The sequence below is a fragment of the Anabas testudineus genome, chromosome 7 (genome assembly GCF_900324465.2).
Source record: "Anabas testudineus chromosome 7, fAnaTes1.2, whole genome shotgun sequence".
Lineage (NCBI taxonomy): Eukaryota > Metazoa > Chordata > Actinopteri > Anabantiformes > Anabantidae > Anabas > Anabas testudineus.
In genome coordinates, this window is record NC_046616.1 from 12,810,886 (window position 1) to 12,831,644 (window position 20,759).

Here is a 20,759-nt window from a genome sequence, read left to right on the forward strand (position 1 = left end):
ACGGCAGCTGTAGCTTTGCTGTAACATCACAGCTTTCCCCTCAGAATGATAGTCATGCTGGAAAACACTTGTTCTGTTTGAGCCCTCTGAATAATGAAAAACATGCAGACTGTTGTGATAGAGTGTTTCCTGTGTGAGATTTTTCTCTTTACCTTTATCATTCCCATCCCATGTACCTTCCTTGTCTTGTAGTTCCCTGGCTAGGGAACATTTCTACTTCATCTTGTCTTTGTCCCGTTGCCTTTCTTTCTACCCAGGACCTCACACTGACACTGACTTGCTTGGCAGTTGTTCCCTTGACTTGTTGGTCGAGGTTAAAAAAGTCTCTGTGGCTGTTTTGTCATGTGTCACCATTTATCTTTCTAAGTCACTGCATTCCCTCCTTCATCTCAGTGATCACTGCTCTTTCAGCAGGCTCCCAACCCCACACCTCTTTACACCCTCAGCTTTCTCTACCTTAATCTACAGGCTTTACTAGAGCAGCGCCATAAGACTCCTCTGACAGAGTACAGTTACAGCCCAGTTTGTCATCATGAGTTACTAGAAATATGTGATCTTCTCAATGACTGCAGCCAATGCCCCTGGTTTATTGTACTGCTATGCATCATGGATGCCATCAGGAATACACACAGAGTAAACATACACTGGGCTCAATAAGGTTGCTCTTCACCCCTGGCTCTTTTGCCAAGACAGCCTAGCCCTGTTCCTGAGTCTGTGGTCATTGCGATGCCGTGTGAGTGAACTTGTCAAAGCCTTTCAGCATCTACAACTGTTGTCAGCTGCTCCTCAAGATCATGTCACTCCCTGGCAAGTAACCAGCCACTTAATATTAATCTTCATCACTGGTCCTTTGATACAAACATTATTAGGCTGACACACGCAGCACTTGACTTGGTACATTTATTCAGAATGCTTATGGACATAACAGGGAGCTATCTGACTCAAAGAGCCTATTTGCGTTTTTAATTGAGGGGCTCTTAAAGAGGGCAGATAAAAATCAAGTGAACAGATGGCTAACAGAGCCAGGTTACATGAATACCCCCTATCCATCTGTATGTGTGCATGTGTTTTTGCTTCCCTGTCACCTCACTGTGAAGTTACTGCAGACCACTGCTTAGTATAGCAACCCTGCATCTCACCCACTATCCAGCACACATACTTCTGTGCAGACACACAAACATACATAGACTAGAGGGAGGCTACCCTGATGAATGACCTGCTTCTTGTTGTTTACTGTCTGAACAAACACATTAGCTGGTAGCAAGCCCTTCATCAGGAGATTAGCCACACTAGCTTCTGAGATAGATCTTGATGCAATCTTTTACTTGCTGGATTGCAGGATGATTTTCAGTATCTGAAAACCTCCAGAGACAGCATCTCCTTTGTATCCTTACCACAAGATATTACAGATAGCATCGTTGCTTACTCTGTACTTTATATTTAGATTTTGACCATTTTACAGGCTTGTAAGTGTCTGATCCTGTTCAGGCAGCAGCTGATTGTGATCACATCATTTATGCTGCAAAAACCCACACATGGAAATACTGCATGTACTGTAATGTGTAACTTGTTGGTGGGGCAGGCTCAGTATTAGACACACAGTGTGACATTTATCTGACTCACTTTGGCATATTTATAAGCAAGGCTGCAGCAATGAAAACTTAAGCCAAGTACAGGTAGAGGTTTAGACTGCATGTACAGTGTATGTCAAAATTATAGATGGCAGTTGATGTGCATTATAGAAACAAATATAGTTTTAGTGTTGATAAACTGCAGGACATTTTATTGTTAATTTGAAATCCTGACTGCAAGATGACTGACGTATAGCAGGGCTGATGGGTCCAGGTCTCAAATGTCTCCATCACTGCATCACTGCATCCTTTTGTTCCCGTTTTTGCAACCCATCTGTCTATCATCTACTGTAAACCTGCTGGTGACTCCAGTCCCCAGAGTATATTAAATGATGTGCTGTCATAATGAGAGGCCTGCATATGTGTGTGTGTGTGTGTCACAGTGAATTCGGATCCAGCCTGCAATGTTTTATTCACCTATTGTCGTTGGTGTTCACTTACAACATAAGCATATTGTTTTTTCTGTGTTCTTCCATAGAGCCAGGCAGAAGCACATTACAAAGGAAACCGCCATGCCAGGAGAGTCAAAGGCATTGAGACCTCTAAGAGTCGTCCTCAGGAGGGGGATAAGCCAAATACTGTCCCCCCCACCTCTTCCCCATCTCCGCCTGGAGCCCCTGGCACTGCCCCAGAGAGCGAGCCCAGCAAAGCGGGTGAGAAAGTCGAAAATAATCACACAAGTAGAAAGAGAAAAAATGCTTGTGTTGTTGCTTGGAGTTATGTTGTAGAAATAATCATTTCAATCCATGCAGGATGTGTAGAGGCTTACAGTTTTGCTGGAAAATGAAATGGAAAATATGCAAGAATAACAAAATAACAAAGGCATAATCACAGTGGATTTTTCTCCTTGTGAACATCTCAGCTCTCTCTGTGATTTGGCTGCAGTGTATCTTATGTCTTATGGCAACAACAACACAGTTCAAGCTTTAGAAAATGTTTGTACTGACAGTTGTGTTTCTTATATGGGGAAAATAAAAATAATGAAATAAAAAGAAAAAAAATATAGATGGCCAGACAAAACCTTTTGATTCCAGGACCTTAGGTAGTTTCACTGCATGCTTAATTTTAAAGGTACCAAACGATTTTAATGACAGTTCAAATGTATCTAATCTCAGAATACCAAGGAAGTTGAATTTAAAAGTGGGACACAGATAAAGCAAAAGTTATTTCTGTGGCCCAGGACACATTAAATTACATTAAGAAATTAAACTGAGCCTTTTACTTCAAAGCACTGTGTCCAAGTTAGCCTGAATGCACCCACGGTTAACAAGTTCTTGCAAATGCTTGATGAAAACAGCCAATGATCAGATGACTGCAGAAAAGAAGGTTCATAGGAAAGTTAAACTAAAAACAGAATGGATCTAACACAATTTTCCAATAGCATAGAGAAGTTAGAGCCAAAATTGGAACTAAATCACTGAATTTAAAATATGTAATTTAATGTGCAATAATTTCACTTACTGTACCGAAGGGACAGATTCAGGTCAGCCTAACCAGTTGTAGATTTTGGCTAAGGTGACTTGTTGAATACAGTGTAATGTGTAGCATGTATAGATTAAAGATGCTTCATTAGTTTAGGTCACATCTTTTTTTTGCTGCAGAATCGCCTTTGATTCAGAGGTTCATTTCTTTCTGTGTGACAGGCTGAACAAAGTAGCAGGAGCATCATTTTACTACAGGCAGTAGGAGTAAAAGTCCAGTCTGACCACAGCAATGCATTGTTCAGCTGAAAAATGTAAAACTTGTGTGAGGTCCTTTCATTTAGACTAGGACCAGGCAGGTGGGCACAGAACATGGCAACATGACAGTTTCTTGGCACCTTTTCAAGGCTCCACCGTGGTGTGCATATGTCCGTGTGTACGTGTTATTTGCATACTCCTGAGAGAGTAATTGGGAGGTACTACAACATTTGGCCCAGAGTTAAAATAGACAGTGTTGCCTGGGCTCTGGATGGTGGTAATGAGTGCTAAGACTGATGGAGAGAAATAAAGATGACACCAGAGTCTGCTGGACCAAAATCTAAGTAAGCATCTGAAAGAGCAGCTGATCTGACTTCAGTGAAAAGTTATTCACCGTTGGCACATGAATATATTATTTGTTAAAGATACAGGACATGATTGAGGCATTGCAACCTCTTTCTTCAGCAGTATTCAGTCTCACACTGTCTTGTATATCTACCTGTTTCAAGTCATAATTCAGAGGCTGGGTGCTGTGTGCTTCTGCCTTTCTCCACCCAGAGGTTTCCATTCTCTCACTGTCACCACTCTGTCCTTGGATCAAACATATCAAACATGAGGGAATGAATAGAGCGACCATGTTTTGGTGACATTTACAAAGGTTCCTGCAGCAGACTCTTTGTCAGACATTTCCATCTTATTGACAGGAGGGCAGAATAAACACACTGAATGAGAAGATTGAACCGGGGGTCCAATTTAGACCAGAATGCAGCAACATGCCAGAGCGAAGGCCTCAGTATTTCATTGTCTTTTACTCTTTTCAATTCAAAAAACAGTTCTTCTCACTAAACCTAAAATAGTAAAAGTCCTTTTTCACTCGCCCTCCCTCATGAGCGATCTGAGATCAAATCCAGGCCAGTCACCATTTGTGAGACTTCCTGGGGTGAACTCCAAGAACACGAGGAGCCAAAACAAGCCTGCCATGATTAAGATCTGAAAGTAGCAACATGTGAAAGAATGCCTTTTTCCATCCAACTCTTTTTCTCGTGACCTTGCAACCTCGTCTCTTCCTGGTCTCTTTGCATGCTTGTGTGTGTGTATGCCTGGCCTCAGTGTGATCCTGTCCCACTACCCCATGGTGGGGGGACAGAACTCTAGGAGCAGGCAGCTGTGTATGGCCTCAACCAGTGAAGCAGCATCTGGAGAATGGACGCTGTGGTTTTGGCTGTCAAGCTTCACAGGGGTCACTCTGGGGCAGTTACTCTCAAACTGACAAATACACATTGGCACACATAATACATGCACATGCTTACAGTATACACACATAGACAAACAAAATAGTCCAGCCTGTGCATACACATATTCGAGAGGACAAGATTTCCTACAGTGTTAATCTCTTATAACACAGAGCTGCATTTGTGTGAGTTTGTGCAGTCAGTGGAGATGTCCATGAACAGAACACATTAAGACCCTCTTGAGGGCCAAAATAGTGAAAGGTCAGTTGTGCTTTAGTTTTTAACACATTACATCTATCACAGCAGGTCATGAGTTTTGAACCCGCTTTGTTTTAAAACTATATTGTGGTCAGTATGTCCACCAAAGATGAGAGCCTTGGCTTTGGAAGGTTTGGCCTAGTGAGCTAAGGGTTTGGCTGGGCCTGGAAGCCTGGAGGCGCAATGGAGAAGCACCTGTTTACTTGGAGAGAAATATACTTGCCCCTCCCTCCCTCCCCTCTTTTTCATCCCTCTGCTGTCTGCCACTCCCACTCTAATGAAGGGCTCTGTTAAAACCACCCTGATATTATAGCACTTAGTCCACACAAAAACCTTGCAGGGGCGCACACACCCAAGGTCAATTCAAAAGATGAGTTTCATGCGAGGGTTTGGGTTGCATGACTGTGAGACGCTATTGAGTTACAGTGATATGATATGCTTGTCATGCTCTGTCTAATTTACTTTTGGTTTTGCAGTTTAATTTTCCGAGTATTTACATTCAGGTTTTTACTGTGCATTGAGCTGTTTAAAAACATCTACCTCAAATAATCTACATGAGCACTGGATAAACAGAATTTGCATGTATGTGGGGCTCAGAGTTCAGATGCAGTCCAGACCGGTTAAAAAAAAAGGCACCCAACTGCATTATGAATGAAGCTTGTCTCTTGTAAGACCAGCATTGGGTTTCGTTGGTTTCGTTAATCATTAAGAATGCGCATGGAATGGGTGGGGGGGCTCTGGTGGCAGACGGTGTCATCCTGCTTACGAAACCCTTTCCCTAATCAAGCACACACACACACACACACACACACACACTGAAACCAGCATGTCTCCAAACTCTCACCCACAGTCCTGTGGTAAACCTCCTGGTATTTGTCTTGAACCATATGCAGATGACTTGTAACTCAAGCCTCTGTAATCTGTTTATCTTGGTTTAAATTGCTCCGCTTTATTTTGACATTTAAAATAAACAAAGCGTATGCATCACCGCATAATATTCCACCTACACACAGGTGACTGATTACACCAATAACATTGTTATGCTGATTTTAGATTTTACAAAGCAACAAAAAGCTTACTCATTGTTTGGTTTCCCATCCTACTCACTTTCTCTGTAGAATAAGGAACATTTGTTTACACAGCCACTCCTTAATGCAATCGACACTAATTCCACAATGAGGTATTTCTTACATTTCTCAGGAAGCTACTGACTTGAGAAAATGCCACACTAAAGGAATCAGGATAAACGTTGGCTCTTGCAATAAACAAAAAGCTCCTTTTGTTTGAATATTTATTGCTCTGTATTAAATTCTATGGTTTCAACAAAACCTTTCCCAAAGGACTGTATACTATACATAGTTTTTAATTTCCTGAAGTGGACTACAGCAATGCAGACACACCATGCTAAAGTGTTAAGCATCTGCACTGAGTTATCCCCCTCTGCTGACCTCTCCCAGTGAATAATGCCTTTTTTCTGTTTGGCTTTGAAGCCAGCTAGCAGGAAGGAGGGTCAGTTAACTGCCTTATCAATGTTTAATTAGACTTACAGCATATCTCTCATGTCTGCAGAATCAAATAACTCTGACAGTGGAATTCTTGGTGCAAGAATAATACAGCAATTTGTCTCTACTTTGTTCCTACTCTGAGAGAACAGCAAACTCAGAATGAATTGTTCATGCCTTTCATTAAAAAAGCTGCCCAGTACGATTGTGTGCTGAGGAGAACTGTGAATTGCTGTTACTACGGGGACTCTGGGGGTTCAGCCTCAAGATGAACAAGTAATAAAGGGGTTGGGTTTAAGAGACATTCACCATGGTGAGAGGTAAAATGGTGACTAGATGGGACAGCTTGGTATATGGCAGACCTCCAGGCCACCATGAAATCCCTCATTACTATTTGGCCAACCACCTCTCTTCCTACCCACTTGATTTTAACTCAAACCACATGTTATGGACACTGTGGATTTTGGATTTGTTTCTCAGCATAAAAACAAAATCATGTGTATGTGTTTGTGTGGACCCACTTCAACAACAACAGTTCTGCTGGAGAGAACTATTTTGGCCTCTATCAGATTGCCTTCCCGCACTTGGAGAAACAAGCTTTGCAATCAACTTAACTGACTCAGTCGGAACCGTGGTGAAGCAGGCACATTATGAGTCTAAACCTCTGCAAAGAGCACTTACCGTCACACAGCACTTTGATCTAGGTCTGCTTTATGGACTCCTCAGTGCCATATAGAGTTTTTTTCCTTTTCTTTTAACAGAACATCTGTTTGACAAACGCTATGTGCAGCCAGCAGGTCTTCGTCTGGAAACTTCCATTATGGAAAGAGAGGGAATTTTAATCTTGGAAAGCAGTGGAATGGAAAGCACTCACAATGACATCTTCATCAGTGATGATGCAATAGGTCAGACTAAGAAACTCTGCAGTTATGCAAGACCCAAATTATCCTATTGCATATAAGATTCACAGGGTAAAGAATCATGCATGTGTCAAGGTCCCCTATGGATGTGTTGGGTAACAACTTTGCAAAGCACATGAGAATTCTCAGTCCTAAATCAATATTTGTTTTCTCCCCAAAAATACTCCATATTATCCCTTTAATACTATAATCCAATGAGGCTTTTCTATTGCCTGCCTTTGGCGCTGCGTCCTGTGGAGTGTGGTGAAGGGCCTGCTGGTCTGTGTTGATGGGGGGATTTCTGCTTCAATACGCTGCCCAAATTTAGGGGGTCCTCTTTCAGCCAACACCCAATGCTTAGTGAGTGCTGAACGAATTACACATGGGAGTGGCTGACCAGAAACATGTGTCTGGTAATGTATGTATGAAGATATTCTCCGAAGAAAATGAAAAAGCAGTCATTATTATTATTATTACAATATGAAAACAACAAGACATTAGAGAGAGGAAACTACGGAGAGGAAAAGTGAGCAGAGGGAGTGAGAGCGAGAGCGCTCACTTAATGATATTTTTATTGAACTGCATTCATATTTTTTTCTTGTGACAGAGCAAGTGTCATTTTGCTTCAAACCAAGCCAAAAACTACAGGTGCGTGGGAAAGGCTCATAACATACACACACATACTCCGTTTCCTGTTTCTCCACTTTGGAAACATTGAGACCACATCAGTGAAAGACTGGCTTTAAAACTTCAAAAAGCCACTCATGCTCATGCCCATCCCTTTACACTCATGGGCCATACATTTTCCTCTTTATGTATAGCTTCAATTAAAAGAAACTGTTTGTGAACATTTGTGGCCCATACAGTAGGAAATAAACTGTCTTCAAGCTCTTTATATTGGTTTGTCTGATCTATAAAGCAGGGTCTGCCTTCTACATTTGGGGAGTGGTTAACAATGTGTTTTGACGTAGTAGAGAGTTGTTTTCTGGGAACTTTGCTCCTCCACAGAGTTTAAAAACAACAAAGTCGATTGTAAAATACTTTATTTGTTTGAGTTATGAACTTTTTGGACAATAAAATCAGTTCTTTTCTATTCTTCAGATTTTAGTCTGCACTACATTTGACATGTGTTCTGTTTCTTTCTTTGTTTTTATAGATGAAACACGGCCTTTGTCACAGTTAAACGGTCCCCTTCTGGCCCCGGGGCCCCTTCCCACTCTTACCACTCCACCTACTCCACCTATGGATGCTTCTGTTCCCCCAGTGTGCTCTCTCCTGCCCACCACCACTGCTCCCCTGATGCCCCCTTCCTCCTCTTCTCCAGGCTGTGGCAATGGCAGTGCCAACTCAGAACAGTTTGCATCAGGACTCGCGGCTTCAGGAGCCGCCAGCACCTCTGCCTCCAGTAGCTCGCCCAACCCGGAGACAGAGGAGGACAAGGCCAAGAAGCTGCTGTACTGCTCACTGTGTAAGGTGGCGGTTAATTCCTTGTCACAGCTGGAGGCCCACAACAAAGGTGGGTTAATCCGTGAGCTCTGATACAAAGAAATTGGTGTAGTGTTTCTGGACGTTCCAGAAATTAGCTGGCTACTAGACCATGTGGGTTTAACTGTAACATATTCCTTTTTGGATGTTGTCTTGAGTTTCTGATGATGGAAGTCGTCGTTTCATTTACGATTGGATTCTCCTCTGTTTGCTCAAACCACAGTGGTGATGTTGCTATTGCTGAAAATGTACCACATCCTGTGTGTCAGAGGCATTTTGCCAAGAAAGACTCGCGTAGCAGCTGCTAACAATGTTGTTATGACTTTTTAAAATGGAATTTAAAAAATCTGTGTAAAAGTGTTGTAGTTGTAGATGAAATAGACAGGCAGGCAGACAGACAGGCAAACAGATAGACATACAAAAACTGGTATGTTTAAGAGGAGAAATTCAATGATAGACTCTGAGTCTATCAACTCTGCTTTGTGAAGTATTTCCATTCAAGAAACTGTGCAGACCAATGTGTGTATGCTGGGAAAAACCAAAGAGAGAATACAATAATACAGCTCTGAAATAACTGAGGAAGCGCACTTTATATTATCATAAAGATCCCACTGAGGACGCCCAGAAATGCCTATGCTCTGTATAAAGGCTTTTTTTTTTCAGAGGAGTGCTGTCCTATTCTCATGTTAGATTTTTTTACTTACTTAAATAATATCACATGTCGTAACTTGAGATAAAATTAATAATTAACTATTAATGTAGTAGCACATGCTATTACAACATGTTACATTTACATTTTGCACATTTTATAGTTTACACTAATGAAGTAATCATTGCTGGTTTTCATATGTACAGGGACCTTCCATAATTGGCACTTCTAAGGGAAACAAGGCATTTCATTATATTTCAATGAGTTCTTACAGGGAATGCCATGTTTTTAGTACGCTGCAGCAGTTTTTATTCATTCTGTGGAGGTTGAGTCATGTGTATTAATATGAAATAACAAAAATACACATTATTTTTCTGAGCTTATGGCTCCTCTCAACTGCGCACACAACTGTATCCCACTAAGTTGGATAACGTATCAGTCAATAAAGTGCAACAACTGACACTAATGTGGTTAATAACCTCGGGTATTTGTTCAGATTAATCAGCTAACTACACAACAATACATTTGTGTTTCAGCTGCCTACCAGCACTTTGGATTTGTGCATGTTCATATAAGTATAAGAAAAGATAACACCGTTTATTATAGCTTCTACACATGACATGGCACACAGAAACCTGAGACCTTCATGAATTTGATTAAGCATTTTTGCATTTGCTGGTGTTTCAGCTTGAGTGTGATGTAGTGGGGGAGTACTGAGAGGAACACTGATCAGTAGATAACTGATCTGTTTGACACCGACAGGCATGACCTCGGTAACTGAGCCCTGCTCTCCTGGTTTCATGAGCTCTGTGAAGGTGTCTCACCTGTTTGTGCAGGTACGACATACTGCTAATGCAACCACACTGTTCCACAATGTCTTAGTCACACGAGATATAAGTATTCAAAAGAAGACTTTCCCCCATTCAAATATTCATGATTTATCTTGTCATCTGCAGCACACAGCATAAAAATAATTCCACATAGCCTGAAGACTTCCAGTTTCAGAGAAGCATGGTTAAGGCGAGTAACCACTGCATGGGGGATTTAGCAGGAAAAAAAAGGGCGCTGTTTTGTGGATGAGCTCAACACAACACCAGCTTCAACATTGAGTCAGACAGCTTTCACACATGACAACACTTTCTCGAGGCTCCAAATACCCCTGAGGTACCAGCTGCCTGCTTTAATCCTTTATTCCCCAACAATTTAACTCTGCCTGTGACCTTGTTTCCCTCTGAGGTCAGCTTGTATTTTCCGGATCTCCAGGCTCTCTTTACCTACAGTGCATATTCTTCTACTGTATATAAAGCACAAATACCAAAACACGCCACACATCAAGTGAAAGACTGTGTATCTCACTATATGTAACTGACACCACTATGGTTATATTAACGTGAGGATGGCATCTGTTCCAGCTGAAATGTTGTTCAACTCCTGGATGTCTATGTGTTGAAGCAGTTCAAACTCTATGAGGGAAATTATCTGGAAACAATCACACTCACTCAAGCTTAAATCAAAACTGTGCATGTTACCAGAGTTCAAAAATAAAAGCATATGTTGTGCAGACAGACAGTGTCTGTGTGTGCGTGACAAAAAATGAAGAACAGAAAAAAACAAGTCGAAAATTTGTTGTGTATGTTGTGTTATTTTAACATTTACGCAACAGTTCCCTGTCAGCCCATCGCCTATTTTTGTGTTTTCAAATGTGTCTTGTCTGCACGTCTGTTGATTTACACCATGAGCTAACATTACAAAAACGAAATCCACTGGGCGCTGGACTGTCAGACCAAAATAGAACAAAGGCAAAAACAGACACCCCCGAGAGCATATTTCTAGCCATGAGCAAAATTAGTCATTCCAGTCGTTTTCCTCCCCAGTGGAACCCACTGCCTGCATGTTCCCCGCCAGCCACGGCACTCCACAGTTTCTCTCGCTTCTGTTACTTTAACGCCTTTAAAAGTGATTTTAAAGAGTCAATCAAATTCAAAGTCATCCACACTGACAGTGGGAGGCTTCACTTTGAGAGTAGAGAGGCATAGCAGTAAATGGAGGTGGGAAGGCTGGGACCTGAGAGAGGGGTGAAAGCATGACTAAAATCTTTCAGCCAAGAACAAATGGCTAAATCTGGTGTGCTGCTTTGCAGACCACTAGAAAGGGAGAGCAATATGCAAGAGCACTATGTGCAATTTTAGTTGCGTATGAGAATGCTTTCTCTAAATTAAGAGGAGAGAAAATACTGTGCATAGAAATACTTTACAAAAATGTATGTAACATTCATCTCTGCCGTTTAGAATCTATTCTAAATTCATTCTCACAGGTGGACCACTTTTATTGCCAACATCTGGCAGAATATGCTTTGGTGAATTGTTCAATATTTAAGGCTTTGTTCTTGCTGGAATCAGAACTGAATTTATAGCAGGTGATATAAAGACACCAGGGAAGTTTTGAAGTCTGTAGTATGTAGTTTAAAGTATGTAGTTTTGTTATTACTAGTTAAGTCCATGAATCGGGTATGTTGTGTTTTTATTTGTGTTATATGTTACACACCCAGGTGATTATTGTATTGATTACTAAAACGTTAGCTAGCTCTTCAGTCAGAAACATGATCACATCAAGTGCACAAACCTCATTCACAATTAGATATAACATTTTATTTACTCCTATGTGCTATTTAATTTTATATTTTAAACAGTAAACAGCAAATTCTTTACTGACAGAATCCAGAGCAGACAAAACGTGTTACTTTTAATAACATGCTCCTCAATTTCCAGTCTTTGACATTTACAGTCAAAATGATTGATCTTGAAAATTAAGGTTCACTGACACCTCACAGTTTTGGGGTTTTCTATATAATTCTGTATATAGTTACATTTTGTGAGGTCTCACACCTTACACTGTGAAGTGCCTTGAGATGACTACTGCTGTGATTTGGCACTTTACAAATAAAACTGAATTATTGGTACCAGCAAACGTGGTGGATTTCATTTACTACACTTCATATTGCATGACTTTATCTCACCTGCTCCACTGAATCAAACATAATCAATACATTATAACATTTACAGTACACAGGGCTTTGAGTTAATTTTCCAGATCACCAGTCACACAGCTGTCTGACTACAGCTCTCTAGTGGTAAAGTCTTATAACTACAACAAAATTCAGCACATTGTGTGTGTTGTACTGTGGTGGTCGTCTGTGGTCATTTATTGGATCAAGAATAAAGCCGGTGTTGCATGTTCTATTCTTTCACACTTAAGTTGTCACTGTCACAGTTTCTCTTTCAGTGCTTTGAGCTACAGATACATACTGTTCACACTCATGTGACATCAAGCGGCATCATTTGTATGTTGCAAAAATGATTAATCTCCACTGTATTGTTTCACTTTATTATTTGAGCCTCTTAACATGTCTTATATAATGTTGGTTAATGACATTACTCACTTCTGTTTTTGCTTATTTATGCTGTGTCTGCCTGCAGGTACCAAACATAAAACTATCCTGGAGGCACGGAGCGGGTTGGGTCCTATTAAGGCATATCCACGCCTCGGCCCTAAGCCTAGTGGAGAGCAGGGAGGGGGGCCGGTGGACCCCAATACTCAGGAAAGAACCTTCCACTGTGAGATCTGCAATGTGCGGGTCAACTCTGAACTGCAACTCAAACAGGTAAGAGTGAAATATATTGTATTTACTAATTATATGTTTAATTAAAATATAAAAATAAAACATCTCAAATAAGTGTTATGATGACTTTTTCTTACATTTGTAATTTCCACAACATTATGACACAAATGCTTTTTTACTTACAGCACAGTAAAACCCAGTGTTCAGATATACTGTAATGCCAGAATTATTTTTCAATGAAAGTACATGAGAATAACTTCTTCACCTGTGTTCTTTTCTTTCAGCACATATCAAGTAGAAGGCACCGGGATGGTATGGCAGGCAAGCCTAATCCTCTCCTCAGCCGTCACAAGAAGCACAGGGGAGCTGATCTGACGGTAAGTTTCACTTTTCTGACTTCTCTTGTGACAGCGTGAGCTAAATTGGGGGCAACAGATCACATATACAGTGACAATCAAGATGTTAATGTGTTGATCTGATCCCTTTAAAAGCCCCACCAGTTTTTCTGTTTTTCTGTGTCCAACACCTGAAAATATCGTGTCAGCTAAACTGAAATCTCTGAATTATGACAGTTTAAAAGAGTCTGGGGATGAAGGTTTGTTTGTTTCCCCTCTAAATGCTGACTTTCTGAAACTAACCATGTTATCTCTCTCTTTTTCTCTGTGTTTCTCGTCTGTCTTTTGTCTTAAAACTCTTTGCACCACCTTCTGATTTTAGTCTTCTTTGACCTTCTCGAAGGATCTCACCAAAGCTTTGGGTGCAGGGTTATTGCCCAACCCCTTGGCTGTTGCTGCAGCAATGGCCGCTGCAGCTTCCTCAAATCCACTGGCTCTCCGTGCAGCAGCTCCTGCGCCACACCCGCACCATCACCTACTGCAAGGTCCACCTCTCAGCCATGCCATCCTAAGACCCGCCCCCGGGCCCATCCGCACCACCCACGGGCCAATCCTCTTCTCCCCTTACTGACATATCACCCTCTGACTTCATCTGACTTCCGGTCAGGAACAGCCACTCCAAAAGCACACTGTGAAGATATAAACATGATCAACAAACAGCAATTGATAGGGGAAAAAAATCCAACCATTTAAATATTGAACTGAGAGAAAAGCAAGGGAAAGGAGGAGCAGAAAGGAGTAGAAGCATATGTCTCTCTTTTTTCCCTTTATCTAAAACTCTCCCTTCATTTTAAAGACTTCTGATTGATCTGCTGATGGAATGAGCAGAGGAGAGATATTCATTATGCATTGGACTCACTTGTACATCTCTCACCTCCTCTGGTCCCTCTCCCTTGCACTATGGCCCTGTCATGGCCGCCTCAATAGCTACAGAAGAAACACATGCAGACCGTTCAAGAAACATTAAATCACATTTAGTGTTACGTAAATATTCTGGGCCAGGTTGGTTTTCTCCTGTCATCATGGCTCAATTTGTTCTTCTCATCCTATGCACTTCAAAAGCCAAGACAATAATGTTATGTCAGTAGGGTAGCTGCTTCCATCGGTCTTTGCTGTATCCGCCACATGTAGCTGTGGCAGCCTTCACAGTACTGTACATGTTCCCCTCTGCACCGGAGGCCAGCCACTCTGCAGTTTGTGACACTAGGTCCTTGCTAGATACAACGTGACTTTGGCTGACAGGCAGGTGGTAGCCACATCTGAGCATGTCTGATGGGAGAAAAGTGAAAAGCGACTGTGGGTGATTGGACTCCCCTGTCATTTCCTGAGAGGGAGAGGTGAGAAGAGGGCTGGCACAGGTCAGGGGATGGATTGACCCCAGGCAGCAGGCAGACACACACTGGTCCGAACGAATCTGTTTTAAAATAGACTGTACCAACAAACATCGCTACAGGGCACATCTGACAACCTTCATAACAATCAGAGAAGAGCCTCACCAAAGGGGGAGAGGATGGGAGAAACAGCAGAAGTCACACATTGGTACATACTGTACTGATATATTTGATACTTTGATCCCTTTCTTCATTTGTCTTTTTGTTTGATGGAAGGATTCTGTTTGCATATATATATATATATATATATATATATATATATATATATATATATATATATATATATATATATATATATATATATATATATATGTATATATATATATATATATATATATATATATGTGTGTGTGTGTGTGTGTGTGTGTGTGTGTGTGTGTGTGTGTGTGTGTGTGTGTGTGTGTGTGTGTGTGTGTGTGTGATTTCTGTCATCAGAAAGGATTTTATTGACATCCATACATCTCCCTGTTCTTCATGCACAGGGAGATGCACAGGGACAATGTCTGGCTCATTGTGTAGATAGGAAGGTATGAATTAGGTGTGCCCCCTCCTAATGGTGCATTTATGTTGTTTTTGCATGTAGCCTTGCAATAAGGTCCTGCAGGGTCAGGCTTCTGCATCACTGGGTTCACCATCTCTGCTCTATCCCACTCCTCCTCACCTCCCCTATCTCCAAAGATTCATATGAGTTTATGTAGAAGGCCGCATTGGCACTGGCAACCATTATTTTGAAAGGGAACAAAATAAAAAAAGAAGATAAAAGCCTAATTATTTCTCTGAGAAATGATCTTAAGCTGGAGTGACAGCCGAGTCAAAAGCCCTGCAAGGCCACCCAGAGCGAGAGCCAAGACGTCCAACCCAAGGCATCTATCAATACTTCCTGTCTTACAACTGAAAGCCATGAAACACACCATGATTTGTTTTCTCTTACAAAGACTGGTAAGCACTTTGTTTTGTTTGGTTTGGACTGTTTTGTGTTTATATCACACATAAAAAAAAGCAAAATAGAAAACACAATAAAATATTTTTGTAGGTAGGTAGGAAACGTTAGTAACTGCATCAATGAAGGGAAAAGAAGAAGAGGGTGGAAATATTGGATGGTGGATTGACTGGAGCGAGGACTCGGACAGACTGACACACAGGCAGACTAACTGACTCAGTCACAAAAAGCTAGCTAAGCAAAAGTAGAAATATCTTGCTCGAAAGCTTGAATCCTTCACCCCTTTCTGAATGAGATGTACACTGTGCCCTTTCATTGAGAAGCAATGAGCTCTAATGTCTTACCTTTGTCTGAATATTGCAATGCAATGAGCAATTTTTATCAGAGTGACTTGTTATCATTGTGACATGTTGTGACATGTTGTCTGGAGTCATGTGGAAACTGGGAGCACGCCAGCTGACAGACTTTTGTGTTCTTCCAAGAGGAGTACAAGCCCTCGAAGGGACTGAGAGACAGGTGTGTAGCTGGGTTTAGGGACCGACCCTTCATATTAAAGGGCCTTTTTACCACGGTAATCTATGCTTGGGGAACAGGGTACAATGCCAGGTATTAAGGTATTAAAGCTAGATTCAACAGGCATATTATTTAGCTGGACATAGTGAGTTGCATTTTCTTTTCTGTGTTTGCGAAATATGTTTAAGTGAAACTCCTGAGGAACATTATCGATGCCCTTACTTAAAGAAGAAGCTGGCTTGGTGTCAGCTTCCACCGTTGTGCTCTTTTTGTTGCTGAACAAAACCTCCTCTGCAGAGTTCATTTTGTGAGGGAGATACTATTCCAGGATCTGTGCTCTACTTCCTGTTGGTGTGTGTACCATATGTATTCTAGTGTGAGTTGGGACCTGTTCTCTCCCTACATCCCACCAATTCAAAACAGAGGCAACCTGGAGGTACAAAGTGGCCTAACACAGTAATGGAGACAAGAACCTGCACACCCAACCTAAGCATCTTGTCCCTGGTAGGTCAGTCAAGTAGCAGCACCACAGATATGTTCATATGTTCGGTGATATGTTCATACTGTGGTCAAATTCCATTGCTTCATTCTCATTATTCACATATGGGAAGTAAATGTTAGATTCCTATTTTCTGGGCAGGTGTTTAATGTTAGCTGTGTTTAGGCTAATGGCCTTAGCCTTATTCTGCCCTTAGTCTCTCCCAGTGCAGAGAAAGAGAGAGAGACGGAGAGGCTATGGTGTAATTTTGTCTTGCCAATAAAATTATTTTTGAATTTCATTGTCAGAGGGACAAAGAGTTTGTATGGCGACTTGTAGCAATACCTGATTCATTCTGGCTACTCTTGTTTTTTGCAATAAGAAAGTTAAACAATAAATGTGTATGTGAGTAAAACATTATAAATGTAATTTAAATGAAAAAGAAACTTTATGGTAAATACTATTGGTATCAAGAGAAACCATGGTGGAAAAAAAAGTAAATGTCAATAAATCATTAAATGAAACCAGTGTCTGCAGAGTTTTTATAAATCTGTGTGCTCTAGCATATTGTTAGAAGTTGCAAATCTTTAGCTTTATGCTTTATCCAACACACAACATCTAACACATACACATTTCTTTAAGTAGATCTATGCTGTATGAAGCATGAATCAAGTTATAAATCTGCTGTGCCCCAGGTCACACCATTCCTACTCTCACCTACCTGCTCTAACATGTTGAGCAGCCTTCTCAGCGTAAATACTCTCTACTAGTTAGTGTAGTTTTTTAACAAAGAGCCTGAAATTCAATTGTCCAACCACCATTTTCTTTAACCAATAAGCACCACATGGAAATCCCTCTTAACAAAATGCTATTATAATGACCAGCAACACATGGCACCAAAGTGTGTGAGACAAGTCTACAGGGTCACTGGGTACCATAAGTAACTGGAGTTGGTTGAGTTGGGCCGAGAAGGCTCAACAGTGTGTTCCAGCATCACAGAACAAATGTAAATAATGCCTGCTGTCATAAATAAATCAAAACATACTGTACCCAACGAACTACCATAGCAATCCATCGCATCAGTTCATATTTCTGAATTGTCTGATGTGTAGGACATGTGTAAACGTAATGATATGTTTATTTCTGAGATAATATGTAAAAGTGGTGTTGTACTTTCCTACATCATACTGAGAGGTGTGTTTAAGTTTGTCGTCCCCTTATATATACATACAACCACCACTGATCATGAATTCAATGATAAACACGAATGAATTAGCATCTATATGACATATAGTCTTTATATGAAACACTATGTTCTTTATAGTCGTATAGTAATAAAATAAAACATGCTTTTGCAAGAGTGCAGGAGAATCATAGGCATAATTACTGCCACTTTTTAATAAGTCATTCATCTCAAACACTGGTGAATCTCCTTTGTGAGCAGCAGATGCTTTATGGAGCAAGAGTAGCCGTCTGGTGCTGCATTGTACTGTCTTAAGAAGAGGAGCATTGTGCTTTCTGGCGGTCACTGCTGATCTCCCACACAACACAGCCCTCATTTTGTTCCTCGGGGACATTGTCAAAGCATTCCCAAGCACAGCGGCAACAGTTCTCCGCATCCTGTAACAATACATAACTCAGCCACTAGATGGTCCTGTGTCATGACTGCGAAGCAGGTCCACTTTAAAAAGGTTGAAAAGAGCTGTTGATTCTGCAAAGCAAAAGCAGTCACATTTATTTTTTTAAATCCAGCTGTGTTTTATTGCAGCACTTGGACCTGATAATGAAGTGTAATGATTTATTAATATTGACATTTAGTACTGATACGTATAGTATGTTTATGTATGTATTGTCCTGAATACAACCTTTATATAATGAGCTGCCCTTTCAGCTCCATATAATTTGTGAACAAACAATACATAAAGAGCAGTATATAGCCATATGGCAGAGAAACAGCCACAGGCAGATTGGACAAATGGTTGCTACGCTATACTATCTTTATTTCCACGCTTGTCAAAGACATTATAAAATTAAATGGCCCATGCAATGGGGTTCTGCAGCACTTTCTAGAAAAAAAATCTAATGTCACGACACAAAGATGGATCCTCAAATGGTAAGATATAGTTTGAAGTGTTGAAGTGTATTATATGTGAATTTTTAACTATGCAGCAATTTGAATGCACAGGCAAGTGTTGCATAGTTATTTGCTTGTTATCCTACCTGTAAGTCGTGTTAATATATACCTCCATAAAGTTATTTTGCCAGATATATAAACCATTTAATTTTTATGGAACAAGATAGAAAGATATAAAAATAGCTTTTACAATGTTTATTCATCTTTCTGAATAATTTCCAAATTATTATTATTTCTATTGATCACAATGCCTGAAAGCAACAGCCCTATGAAGCAGACCCAGCAGCACTTAACCTGAGAGCCCAACACACTGAAATGTGACAAATACACGCGGAGATGCAGGGACCTTTAAATGGAGTCTGAAGAGGTGGAGATATGTACCTGCACTTTTCTCTAAATTGAAGTCTGGGCCTCAGAGAGGAGAATGTGTTCTTTCTGTCTTTCCCTTTCTGCTTTCTCTCATACTCACTGCCTTCTTCTTTCTTCAAAGAATTTTATATCACATACATTGTATGCAAAGCAGAAGGTATCACACTGATCGTGTTGATGACAAAGCAAGAATGTCCTTGTATGATTGATGAAAGATCATCTTTCTACAGCTGTTTGCTCAGTGGATCTAGACAAATTAACTTTGGCAAAGAAAGAAACAAACTGTTCATGGCAAAGCTTCTTCCTCATCGTCTGCACATGTTTCCTATTTAAGTTAGATAATTTAATGTTGGTAGAATTGCAAGCAAACTGTAAAAAGTAAAGAGAGATAAAGATCTCTTCTCTTTGCTTCCATCTTAATCCTCTCACAAAACATTGTACTGTGGTTGTTTGACCACAGAAAAACATTGACATTGGCAATAGAAAACCATAATTGCAAGGCAAATTGACAATGGCGCAGCCAAAGGGTGGCCACCGCCACCTCTGGCAAACTACTGACCACCCTACTGCCTCCCCTTCTCTCCCTTAGAGAAGCTCCCCCACCCCTTTTAATGACTCATATTGATTTCATACAAACCATACAATCTGCAATCAAGATACAAATGCAAAACTTAGTAAATAACTAACTGAATCATGTGTAAACAAATAAATAACAAGTAAATAAATATACACCTCTGTTCCCACCGTTTATTATTGACTGAGGAGCTTGCTCACAATGAGGAACAACAATTCCAACCCCCACCTGTGGGGGCTGTAATGTGCCAAGACGTGTGCAGAAAGCCAAAAGGTCACAAGGGTATGTGGTGTGCCACCCTAAGATTTTCACTGGTCCCACCCGGCCACCCCTATAAAAATATTCTGGGGGCATCACTGCAAATGAATCATCTACAGGATGCAAATAATCACAATGCAGAAAACGACCGGGAGAAACTAAGTTCTAAAAGCTTTTACCAGTGTTTAGACACTGCTCTGCATTTCAACTACAGAGGACACAAGCTCAAGCATGTGATGACAATGCAAATAGTCAAAACCCCAAAATGATGCTATTTCAGGTGCAGAGGGAGATGGAAGGGGATATCATCAACATGAAAACAAATATCTTTTAGTGTTACAGATTAATCCAGGCGTACTCTCGCGTCTGTCTCCATGAACATCAGTTGGCAGGTTCAAGTACATCAGCGAAGAGATAAGAGTGCATCAGTGAGGAGATACTGTCTAGACTCTGCAGACAGTTTGGAGAGCGAGAGAGAGAGAGAGGGAGAGAGAAAACACTGCGAAGCAAATTAGTCTATAATGTAATTTACTAAACTAGTCTCAAAATTGTGTTGGGACCAACTGTAGCGCTTGCTTTTTTCAGCTTCTTGTTGTTTCTCAATTGCAAGATATCATAATGCAGCTACTTGCAGTGTTAGCGTATTTTTGCCTGGCTTTGTCTATCCATTTTCTACCCGAACCATGCCTGCTCATTTATTCAGTTTTTCGATATTCTCACAACTAAAGGCAAAATCCTGCTGTAATAAACATT

General features: G+C 40.8%; 1 protein-coding gene across 3 annotated transcripts in view; it reads left to right on the forward strand.

The window, feature by feature from the left end:
• Window positions 1–14,964, forward strand: part of znf385a (zinc finger protein 385A) — a 54,209-nt gene extending 39,245 nt beyond the window's left edge. For all 3 annotated transcript variants that reach the window (XM_026369084.1, XM_026369085.1, XM_026369086.1), the window contains 5 exons: window positions 2,110–2,284; window positions 8,358–8,717; window positions 12,812–12,996; window positions 13,239–13,331; window positions 13,672–14,964. In XM_026369084.1, coding sequence (XP_026224869.1) covers window positions 2,110–2,284; window positions 8,358–8,717; window positions 12,812–12,996; window positions 13,239–13,331; window positions 13,672–13,920 — 1,062 coding nt within the window. In that variant the 3' untranslated portion in view covers window positions 13,921–14,964. The remainder of the gene's footprint in view (window positions 1–2,109; window positions 2,285–8,357; window positions 8,718–12,811; window positions 12,997–13,238; window positions 13,332–13,671) is intronic.
• Window positions 14,965–20,759: the final 5,795 nt, after the last annotated feature.